General features: G+C 40.1%; 2 protein-coding genes across 3 annotated transcripts; both read left to right on the top strand.

Moving 5' to 3' along the window:
• The first annotated feature begins 1,347 nt into the window (after positions 1 to 1,347).
• Positions 1,348 to 6,903, top strand: LOC131313701 (transcription factor Pur-alpha 1). Of its 2 annotated transcripts, XM_058342149.1 has the most exons (6): positions 1,348 to 1,851; positions 1,985 to 2,389; positions 2,498 to 2,545; positions 5,724 to 5,864; positions 6,028 to 6,270; positions 6,363 to 6,903. In XM_058342149.1, the coding sequence occupies exons 2-6, from the start codon at positions 2,102 to 2,104 to the stop codon at positions 6,513 to 6,515; spliced, it is 873 nt and encodes a 290-aa protein (XP_058198132.1). In that variant the 5' UTR covers positions 1,348 to 1,851; positions 1,985 to 2,101; the 3' UTR covers positions 6,516 to 6,903. The 2 variants fall into 2 exon arrangements, with proteins under 2 accessions (XP_058198132.1, XP_058198131.1); XM_058342148.1 differs by having other exon boundaries at positions 1,447 to 2,389.
• Positions 6,904 to 9,334: 2,431 nt separating this feature from the next.
• LOC131313702 (L-ascorbate oxidase homolog) lies at positions 9,335 to 11,618 on the top strand. The gene has a single exon (XM_058342150.1). The coding sequence runs from the start codon at positions 9,510 to 9,512 to the stop codon at positions 11,205 to 11,207; it is 1,698 nt and encodes a 565-aa protein (XP_058198133.1). The 5' UTR covers positions 9,335 to 9,509; the 3' UTR covers positions 11,208 to 11,618.
• The last annotated feature ends 227 nt before the right edge of the window (positions 11,619 to 11,845 follow it).

Genomic DNA, 11,845 nt, shown 5'->3' on the forward strand with positions numbered 1-11,845 from the left:
ATAAAAGGGGAAAGCAAATAGGCAGTGGTAATGGTAACTGCCAAATACTCATTCAACTAAGTGAGGGTTTAAATTCCATCAGCCTCATTCCCTTTTCCCCAGCGGTACTCCCTCCGTCCATAAATAAATATCCAGCGTGTAAACTTAGGTCTTTAAAAAGATGTATTTTTCCGTAAAAAGAATCAATTTTTTTTGACAAAAATAATATATATCAATGAGTTCTTTTAAGTTGTGAAAACAAATTGAATCTTTTAACAGAAAAAGTATATATTTTGAAAGGCTTAGGTTGGTACACCAGACATTTATTTAAAAACAGAGAAACAGAGAGAGAATGACTTGTCTTGTCAAGCCCACTATTCTTTCTCTAAATTCCAAACATAACCGTGTATGTTATGGGTTGTGACGACAAGAAACTTCAACATTTAAAACTGAACATGATGGAAATAAGTAATTGAGTAAGTTTGATAACAGCATAAGCTAAAAAACTTAAATTAAGTAGCTTAGTGCTTACTTAATTCTAAGCACTTGTACATCACCCGTTTCCTGCACCACAATCACCCTCCGCAATTACAGCCACCGCCACCATATCCATCTCTCCTACTGGCATGACTGCTGCCACCACCACTAGACTATTTATTTTTTTTTTTTTGGCTAAGTGCACCACTAGACTACTTAATTGAGAGAGTCGATACTTTAATTGAGAGTTCGTTAGTGAAATAATTAATTGATAATTTAGGAAATAGTTAAATTGTGCGTTAGCTGAGGCAGACATATTGAATTATAAAAAAATAGAAAATAACATTTTTAATGGATAAAAGGGTGATAATTATAGAGGTACGACATTGAGACTGAATAATTTGATCCGTATCACTTGCACACTGTTGACACGACATGCATTTTATGAAAAAATGGCTAGAAGCCTAGAACCTTAAAGTAGACCTTGACGCCATACTATTGCAAGTAATTATCATTCTACACATTAAAAAAGCAATTTCGTCTTGTAGGAGTATATAATATAATTTTACCAGACTTGGCATGAATCTCAATCCGGTGCCTATGAATTGGAAATGAAATTGATTTATATACTCTCTTAATTAATTGACGCAAATTTTTTTTTTCGTCTTTTAGTGAGTGAATTTAGAAAATAATTTATAAATGCATACATTTAGACGAAAAAAAAAGTGTTTGCATCAATTAGGAAACGTAGAAAGCCTAATCAAACCAAACCGAGCCTTACGTTCCAATCATTTGAGGTCGACTACATGAATCTGTTTTCTCTATTAAGCTCTATCAAGGGCCACATGTAAAGGTAGAAAGCCTATCAAAAGAAAATTAAAGGTGTAGAACTCAATTTCCAATGGAAAACTATAACAGGATGAAACATGGCACGGCAAGGCAAGCGGATCAAAAAGTAGTACTCCAGTAGTAAAAAAAAATTGTCTGACACGGTTCGTCGAGGGACAATATCAATATGGGAGGTTTCACGATGATGTGAATTGTGAAATTACTTTACTGTACTTCACTGCGGGGAGAGGGTCGGGAAACCCCAACTTTTTACTTGCCCTACGTACATTTCATAGGTAGTAGTACTTCGGTGGGGAGCGTACGAGAAATCTGGACTGGAGGCGTCCTAGAAAATAAAGAAACAAGCATGGATAGAGATGGAGATGGAGATAGACTGGGGGAAGGGATGAGATGAGATCCAGTCAAACTATTATTATTCCTCCTTTTATGGGGCCAACAACCAAACCCTAATTTTGAGCAAGCACCCAAACCAACAAACGCTTTCATCTCTCTCCCCCCAACCCAACAACACCAGACCAACGCCGTCCAACAGCTTCCTTTGGCACTGTACGTATCTGCTACACTAACAACTACTACTATATTACTACTTCTTCTTCTAGATCTGGTTTTTGAGTGAGTACTGTACTGACGACCATATTGGTTTAATACGCTGGCTGTATCTATCTATCTATTTATCTAGTGGTAGTAGATTAGCACAAGCACAATAATCACCTCCAATTCACCGTCATCCATCGTCTGTCGAGGTTTCTTTCTTTTGGAAAGAGAGAGAGAGAGTCCAGTCCAGTAGTAGTCGGCTATGGAGGGTAATTCCGGCGGCGGCGGCGGAGGGAATGACGTGGAGTTGCTGTGTAAGACATTACAAGTGGAGCACAAGCTGTTCTACTTCGATCTCAAGGAGAATCCCAGGGGAAGGTACCTCAAAATCTCAGAGAAGACGTCCGCTACTAGGTCAACCATCATAGTCCCTTCCAACGGTATCTCCTGGTTCTTGGATCTTTTCAATTACTACCTCAATTCCCATGATCAACAACAGGACGACGTCGACGACGACCTCTTTAGCAAGGAACTCCAACTCGACACCAAGGCACGCACGCATGCTTCCTTTTTTGGCATCCAACTATGCTATAGCTTTCTTCCCCCATCCCCCTTCATTGTTCTAATTGGTTTTGGTTCCCAATTACACAAATTGCAGGTGTTTTACTTTGACGTTGGTGAAAACAGAAGGGGTCGATTCCTTAAGGTTACTTTTTCTTCATATCTATCATTCCTATAAGTTTTAAACTATTTTCTCTCTTGTATTGAATGATTTTTCCATTGAATGGTTACTTAATTGTGCTTTTGTCATAATTCGCTCTCCAGTTCTACACGAAACATCTCATATGACTTCGATTGGTTATCACAACCTATTTGACACGTGGCTAAGAAGAGTGATACAAATCTATAGGAGAGAACACAAGCCTGATGCATACGGGCGAGAAGAATGACAGAACACCCCGGTAAATAGTATGAGAAGAATCAAACTAGGGGTGGTTGGAACTTGGTCAAGTGTCATTGGGCAATGGGTCCAGTCTGGTGTGGTTGCTCTAGGATTTGTTTGAACTGCTTAAATGAAATCATTAGTATACTTTTTTGTTATGAAACCCTCATTGCTCATAATTACCTGCATTCCTTCTCTATATGGCGTGACATGGTATAAGCTAATTGAACAATTAAGTGGTCGTAACATTTCAGTTCCTAGGGCAACAAAGGATCAATTCCCAACAAAAAGCTGAAGGAGAACAAGGTTAATTGACTGTGTGGGCTACATTTAGTTAGAAGGATATTGTTCATTGGGCGTTAAGCCCGTAAGCTCTCTATAAGTGTCTTAAATTAGGGGGAATTTTGTTTTTTGAAGAACTTTCATTGAGATACGTGGTCTCAAATTTAGAGAGAACTCAAGTTGTGCAATTATATAACAATAGTTAAATGAGCAAAATGTTTTAGAGCTATATTCAAACCACACATTAAATGTCGTCCAAATTGAATAATGGAAATCAAATAGATGAACCCCGTAAGAAATGAATATTTTCAAGTTAAAAGGCTGTTTTTTTTTTTTTTGGTAATGATCGAATTTCGGTTAGTTCTCAAGTAGCCCAACAGAATTCCCATGAAAGGACATGACCCGTGATCTTGAACTCAGAGATGAGTCTTTTAATACGCTGCTTAGAAGAACTTATAAAACCTCTTGGAAACTTGTTTGGGGCCAAATATAAAAAATATACACGCTATGCCTCATAGGGATATACGGGTTGGTGATATTTCTGCAGATTTAGGACCCTCTGAATCCCTAAACACCCCTTCCTCTGCCCATGTGCAAAACGAACTTAACATTAGAAAAAGATGAGAAGACATCAAGAGGAAGGCCTGCCTAGCTAGTATGTTTTTATTGTTAATCATACATTACTCGAGGATGAGTGTGGCCTTCATGAGGTTTAGGATTTTCCCTTATTGAGAGGACACACCCCCTTTGTTTAATGTGGTCAGATCAAGAACATGGACAACACACCAATTAGAGAGTTCTACCTGCAAAAAACATGGATTGGAAGCTGAATAATTTTGTCTGTCCCCTGATTTCCCTTCAGATCTGTGCCAGTAAAATGAAGATACAAGAGCTGTAGAATGAATCAATGGTTCGTCTGTTGTTACGCTTGACAGTTCAATGAACCAGTCAATCCCCAAGTTGACGGATTAATCACCGGGTCAAGCAGCAGTATTGAAATTTTGTTGTTTATTTCAAGCAGCATTACAAGAAATTTCTTTGTGCAACTCGGGTCATACAGTGACCAGTTCTAAATTTTCTCATTATATAGGCCAATTGACTAGAAGATTAACGATTACCTATTTGATATTGAAGCCGTATTTTCGCGGTATGATCTACTTGTATAATCCAACGCCAAAATTAAACTCTAGAACTTTTTGTCTCTAGATTTTTCCATAAGAGTACCCCGCAAACCAAGCCGTCATACTAAGCAACTTCGTAGGTATTACACCACCTGAGAAAAGACACTAGTAATCCACTCTTTCAACTCCCTGAGAGACACTGTGGTGTGTCCTCACTGACTTTTCTTCAACCGCTGCATGCTTGGTAATGTAGTTATGTTTGTCCTCTCTTTTGGCTCAAACTACTTGGACCCTAGCTATATATCCTTCCACTTCGCAGATCCTCTACCCTCTGGCAGCCACTGTAGGTCATTTTTTAGCCCTCTTATCCTTCTCACGAACTCTCCCTGGCCAACTCTTTTCTATCAAAGACCCAACATAGTTCCTCTCTCCAAGTTTGACACTCTTCCAACATTTATGCCCTATTCTCCCCCTTTATATGGTACGGAAATTGCCATCGACATTTTCACCCGACTTGGACTATCTGCCAGGTTCCACTGTACTGTCACATTTTGCTAGATTGAAGTGTCCACTCATTTGGCGTGTGATACTCCTCCGGAGTCATGTAAGTGGTTTCAGGATGCCAGGGGCCACTATACTGTCACATTTTGCTAGATTGAAGTGTCCACTCATTTGGAATGTGATACTCCTCCGGAGTCATGTTAGTGGTTTCAGGACACCAGGGGTGGGGGGAGGGAGGGGCTATAAGTGCTCTAACCTTAAGGATCATACACATCTTACAATCAAGCAGCCCAAGCTAAGAAGGCCACCACCCAGAATTGACAATTCGAGTAAAGGCAGGATACCCTTTTTTGTTTTCTTAAGTACTTCATAAATTTAGCTAAGCTCACTAACACACTGACCGGGGGGGCGGGGGGGTGGGGGGGTGGGGGGGGGGCGGGGGGTGGTGGGGGGGGGGTGTAGAATTTGGATGGGTAATATTCCCCTGTATTGCTCAATTTAAATTCCTCTTAATCAAAATTTTATTGTTGCTTTCTCATCTTTGTCGAAGTGGCTTCTGTGACTTTCTCTTGCTCAACAAGCTTGGGCTTGGTTTATTTATTTTTGCTGTTTTTGCTTGTTTCCTTTTGTCTTTGTATTTGTCGTTTGTACTTATTGCTCGATAAACAAATATGGAATTCCTGTTGAATGAATATAATTATTCCTCTACGTAGTCCTGATGAATACTGTCACTGTCTAAAAATTTCGAGAATCACTTTCAACATTCAAAAGAAAACTAGGAAGTTTTAATGGAGCTGCTACTCATTTAAAACTTAAGGATGTTGGCCTAAATTGGTATGGAGATTATTGGAAAAGTTTGGCAGTGGAGTCTTCTAATCTTGGAGTGGTACTCTGTTGCTTTCCCCACAGTTATGTTCTCTTTGGGTTGCATGTCTTGCTCTGGTGTACAAGTCAAAGGAGGCATTTTAACGAATATCACCTATTTATTTCTCCTTGAAATTCCATTTCACTGTTCTAACGGGGTTATGTATGCACAGATATCTGAAGCTTCTGTTAGCAGAAACCGCAGCACTATTATTGTTCCGGCAGGAAGTGCCCGGGATGAAGGCTGGGCAGCATTTAGGAACATTTTGGCAGAGATAAATGAAGCATCAAGGCTTTTTATACTGCCCAATCAGGTGTTTATGCCTTTCATGCTCTAATCGACACCCACACACAAACAAGCACACACAAAGCCCGACGACGTTGGGTTTTGTGTACAAGTCCTATTTAAGAGGTGATTCACTAATGCATGTCTGCTGGTTTTTCTCTTTTTCTGGACTCTCTGCATGTTCAAAACAGCAAAATTCTGATTCCTCAGAGCGTCTTGTTGGACTATCAGATGATGTGGGGGCTGGCTTCATATCAGGGCACAGTTCCCAACCTGCCACTGCTTCTGACTTGAATGTGGAGAGGTCAGTTGATGTGGTTCCGCCGGATGAAATTGGCAACTTGGCCGTCTCGAAGGTGATTAGGGTTGACCAAAAGAGATTCTTCTTTGATCTTGGGAGCAACAACAGGGGCCATTTCTTGAGGATTTCTGAGGTGATGCTTGTTCTGATGATGAGCATCTATTATTTGGAAGATGCTTCACAGTTATGATTGTACTATCTTTTAATGGTCTCAACATACTGCAGGTGGCTGGTTCTGATCGCTCATCCATCATTCTCCCGCTTTCAGGGCTGAAGCAGTTTCATGAAATGGTGGGTCACTTTGTGGAGGTCACTAAGGATCGAATTGAAGGACTGACTGGTGCAAATGTAAGAACAGTGGACCCTCCTCAGAGATGAGATGACTGCTAATGGCTTGTGCATTTTGGCGAGATAAGTTGCATACAATCAAGTGTTTCCAATTCACATATACCCCTAGTTGAAGGAGGGGTCTGCTGTTTGATCTCTGTGTTTGTCCTTTTCTCCTCTTTTAGTTTTTTTCTCCACACATTTCAGTTTGATTAAGGAGAATACAATAAGGGAGTTACATTTCATGCTTGGTTTCGAACAGGGAATAATGGAGAAATAGTTTTGCCAAGCTGTAATTGTCAGTACGCTAGGGTGGCATCTTTCTCTGCTGTGGGAAAATAAACTGTGAATGCAGGTTGTGAAGCTTTTTTAAGTTTGTAATCGTGGTAACTTGCCTAGTAGATTGTGGAAGTTTAGGGCTGAGTCCCTTCCTTTGTTCTTTCTTTTCTCCTTGCTGATCGAGTCCTATACTATTGCTACAATATGGTTTCTTGTTATTTTTGCCAAGATTGCATTTAGTTGCCGAAAGGGAAGAAATATATCACAAAGACTGACGGAAGGATATGAAAAGACAGTGCCAAAGCGTCTCACATGGACAAGTAGCTAGCCTAAAACAAATAGAAAAACCAAAAAACCAAAAAAAATAAAAATTAGTTCAACCCGACATTTGCTGTCGCAGACATGCTTATAGAGTTGGGAAGTTAACACTTAAACTGAGAAATTGTTCTTTTAGGCCATCCACAGTGGTATAATAAAAAATGGATAATTAAAAGTTGACATATCAACTTTTGATTATTCATTTAAGAGGTTGCTAAGCTTACCAATGTTAAGGTTCACAATGGTCGCTTTTAGTTCATAACCAAAATAAGTGATCCGCAATAATTTCACTTTCTCTCTCCCCCTCTGTTTCCCGTCATTTACGTCTCTTCGTTTACGTTTTTTTTGGGCTATATCAATTCCCTCCCTTAATTTTGGAGAAAAATCGGTGACTTCCTTTTCTCCTATTATGAATTTTATTTGTGGGGGAAAAAATAGAAACGAGAAAGAAAAGTGAAATACCATAATCCGGCGACGATGAGTTGAATTGTAGATGATCGAGAGATATGAACTTCACTTTTGGAGGGAAAAAAAGAGAAATAATTTGTGGGTAAAGTGGAGAAGATATAAAGTTGGCAAAGAAGAGAAGAAAATATCAATTGAAAAATGCGTGTATACAAATTTTAGAACTAGTTAACTTATGTGATGTGGGATCAACAAAATTTTGATTATTGAAAAATGTTGCTAGTTTTGGTTATCCAAAGCCTAAAATTTGATTATTTCTAAGGATGTTGCTAAGTTTGATCATACTATTGTGAGCCATCTTTTGCACAAACATTGTTAACTTTAAAAATAATTGACTTTTGATTATACCACTGTGAATGGCCTTAGTGGTTGTGATTTTCTCATCTATCTATCCTATATAGTATTGCAAAATGATATTTCGCGAGAATGAACCTAAACGCACTCATGGCAATGACATGAAAGTATTTTGCACTGGAAGGAGTATCCTGATTTACTCTCTCTCTCTCTCTCTCTCTCTCTCTCTCTCATGAAGCAATTTGAAATTTTAAAAGCAAATAATTCATTTTGTCCCAAGTCGATTTCTACAAGGTTCATATGTTTTCGTACTGCTCATCATACTTCTTTTTTTTAATACTACTACATGATGGATTGTGCAACGTCAATCCTAATACTACTGATTTAGTTGAATGTCACAATGATAATGATGATCTTTTACAGAAAACAAGTTAATGAAGAATCAATAGAAGCACGATGTATTAGATCATGCATCTTAATCAACAAGAAGTTAGTCATAAAAATAATGTCCACCACTCTATTGGTAAAGATCATTTGTTTCTATTCAGTTTTGCTTTCTAGCAAATTTCCTATCTGTTGGGGGTGTGTAATTAAAAAAAATGTACATATTATTATCCATAATTTTTTGTCTTCTTTAGTAAATTGAATCGAAGACCGCAGTTTAATACCTAAAGGAGTTTATGGGTCTGAGAGAAAAGTTGATAAAATCAGCAAGAATAGATAAAGAAAATGGGGTTGGATTGTTCCCTTAAGTGCTTTTCGGTTTCCGCCTCCCCATTTCATGGCAATAGGGGCCTAAACATTAAAATAAACATGAACATAAAGACGAATTGTGGATCTGTATTGTACAGTATTTTTTTTTTGGTCAGCATCTGTATTGTACAGTATTAATAGGAGTGTTTATTGGGAAGCCCCCTGAGTGTGTGTGCAGTGGCTTAATCTAAAATTTCTAAATACGTTTATGTTTTAAGTATTTTAATATTCAATTAGTCCGAACAATAAGACAACTTAGAATTAAAGAACCCTATTAGTTAGGGATCAATCAAATCTATTTTACCTATCGCTCGATTTTACATGCGTTCTTGAATTATTACTATTTTTCATTGCCGTGCACAATACGGGTTCATGCTAGTAATAAATTTACCAGAAAATATATTATAAAGATGTAGTATTGGGAAATTTAAATATTTGAGAACATGGCTACTATTAAAGTGGATCCTCCACATATCATGGTCACCATAAATAGCCGGTCTAACGGTCAAAGTGTTTTAAAAAAATAGTAAAAAAAAGAAGAAGAGAGACTTGAAAACTTCTAGGCCGACCATAGATAGTATCAACTCACAATAAGAAGCAAAATTGACCACAGATAACAGGAGAAGTTTTTGTCCCAATGGAGAGAGGGGACCCAAAATGGAAGGAAATGCACGAGGAAAGGTGCAAGAAAGAAGGGCAAGCCATAGAAAATTTTGCGGGGAGTATTGAGAGGTGGTAATTCAGAGATGCATATGCCTATAAATGGATATGGTGGGTGTGGAGAATATCCTAAGCTCTAGAAGAAGAAGCAAATTTCCCTTGTTCTTCTTCTTGAAAGAAAAACAATAAAAGAATAACAAGAAGAAGATCAAACATAGAAAACCAGAAAAGTGAAAAAGAAGGGGAGACAAGTCCGCAGCCTGCAAACCAGCCATTATGGGTAGCGTTATGTTGTTCAAGGTGGCAGCTATATTTTTGCTGGGCCTTTTGGCTGGTGGGGTTTTGGTGGCAAGGGCTGAAGACCCTTATTTATACTACGATTGGAACATCACCTATGGGACAATCTCCCCCTTGGGTGTCCCCCAGCAAGGCATCCTCATCAACGGTCAATTCCCCGGACCTAAGATCAATTGCACCTCCAATAACAACATCGTGGTCAATGTGTTCAACAACCTCGATGAGCCTTTCCTCCTCTCATGGTACGGCATCCAACAGAGAAAGAACTCTTGGCAAGATGGTACCCTCGGAACCATGTGCTCAATCCAGCCCGGAACAAACTTTACATATCATTTCCAGGTTAAGGACCAAATCGGAAGCTACTACTATTTCCCAACGACAGCCTTGCATAGGGCAGCTGGAGGCTTTGGTGGCCTACAAATCTATAGTCGCGATCTCATCCCTGTTCCCTTTGACTCTCCAGCTGACGATTTCAGCATTTTGATGGGAGATTGGTACAACAAGGGTCACAAATCTCTTAAGAAGCTCTTGGATAGCGGTCGTTCCCTTGGCAGGCCTGATGGAATCCAGATCAATGGCAAGTCTAGCAAGGTTGGCGACAGCAAAAGCAACGAGCCCTTGTTCACAATGGAGGCCGGCAAAACCTATAGGTACAGGGTATGCAACATCGGGATGAAGACCTCCCTTAACTTCAGGATCCAAGGCCACTCCTTGAAGCTGGTGGAGTTGGAGGGTTCTCACACTGTCCAAAACGTGTATGATGCCCTTGACTTGCACGTCGGTCAGTGCATGTCGGTGCTGGTCACTGCCAACCAAGACCCCAAGGACTACTACTTTGTGGTGTCTAGCAGGTTCACCAAGAAGCCGCTCACTTCAGTTGGCGTCATCCGCTATGCCAACGGCAAGGGGGCAGCCTCTATTGAGCTCCCGTCACCCCCACCAGAGACCTCTGTTGGAATTGCTTGGTCTATCAACCAGTTCCGCTCATTCCGCTGGAACCTTACTGCCAGCGCTGCACGCCCCAACCCTCAGGGCTCCTACCACTACGGCCAGATCAACATCACTCGCACCATCAAGCTCGTCAACTCGAGGGTCCAAGTGGACGGAAAGCTTCGTTTTGCAATCAACGGTGTCTCCCACATTGACTCCCTTACCACCCCGCTTAAGCTGGCTGAGTACTACGGAGTCCAGGATAAGGTACCGTTCAAGTATGACGTGATGGAAGACGAGCCTAAAGAAGGTGCAAATGCCAAGGTTGTGGTGGCTCCAAACGTCATTAACGGGACCTTTCGTAACTTTGTGGAGATAATCCTAGAGAATAGGGAGAAAACGATTCAAACATGGCACTTGGACGGGTATTCCTTCTTTGCAGTGGCGATTGAGCCAGGTAAGTGGAGCCCAGAGAAGAGGAAGAACTACAACCTGATGGATGCAGTGAGCAGGCACAACATCCAAGTGTACCCGGGATCGTGGGCAGCAATCATGACAACATTAGACAACGCGGGGATGTGGAACCTAAGGTCAGAGATGTTTGAGAGATCATACTTGGGACAACAGCTCTACGTCAGCGTCCTCTCTCCAGCACGATCTCTTAGGGATGAATACAACCTCCCGGACAACACTCAGCTCTGTGGCTTTGTCAAGGCCTTGCCCAAGCCCGCTCCTTACACCATATAAATATCTGAAACGCACACACCTCCCCGCTCCCAACAATGCATTGTGTTGTCAAGATTGGGAGATCATAGCAGTCATCAGAAAAAAAAAAAAACAAGACAGTCAAATATCAATCGAAGCCAACAAAATCAATGCCATTGCAGTATTTAACATACATCAAGACAAGAGAAAGAAACATTGAGAAAGAGAGAGAGGGTGGGGTGTTGAACACAAGGGGTTGAACAACCCAACTTGGCTGATAATGCCTTGTCAACCTTACGGAACTTTTGTCTTTTAACTTTATTTGGCTACCTTTATATTTGTTTTTATCTACGCTTTCATCCATTTTGTGGTTGGGTACATTTATTTGTTGTCTCCTTTCCCCACGTTTTTCCATTTATTAATAGAGTTCAGGCTTTATAATCGGTTCCCAAAGGTATATATGTTCCGGGCTAGTGCTTAAATTGATCGATTTGGGATCCTCTTATTTTCAGCACAAAATAATACTAATACGAAGAGAAAAAAATCATTTTTTGATAAGGCAAAATTAATCTCTTCGTCCCCAAAGATAAAAGGAGTGCTCTGGTCCTTTTCAAAACCTAAAACACGTAGTTGTATAAATTACTAATTCAAACATGATGTGGTTGTAAGACTACCAAGAG

Source organism: Rhododendron vialii, chromosome 13a, assembly GCF_030253575.1.
Source record: "Rhododendron vialii isolate Sample 1 chromosome 13a, ASM3025357v1".
In the NCBI taxonomy this organism is placed as follows: Eukaryota; Viridiplantae; Streptophyta; class Magnoliopsida; order Ericales; family Ericaceae; genus Rhododendron; species Rhododendron vialii.

What these genes read in the sequence shown, in the direction of transcription:
- LOC131313702 (XM_058342150.1), top strand. Translation starts at nt 9,510, where the DNA reads ATGGGTAGCGTTATGTTGTTCAAGGTGGCAGCTATATTTTTGCTGGGC.
- LOC131313701 (XM_058342149.1), top strand. Translation starts at nt 2,102, where the DNA reads ATGGAGGGTAATTCCGGCGGCGGCGGCGGAGGGAATGACGTGGAGTTG. An exon ending in AACTCCAACTCGACACCAAG is followed by an intron (nt 2,390 to 2,497) that starts GCACGCACGCAT and finishes CACAAATTGCAG; the next exon opens with GTGTTTTACTTTGACGTTGG. An exon ending in ATTTCTTGAGGATTTCTGAG is followed by an intron (nt 6,271 to 6,362) that starts GTGATGCTTGTT and finishes AACATACTGCAG; the next exon opens with GTGGCTGGTTCTGATCGCTC.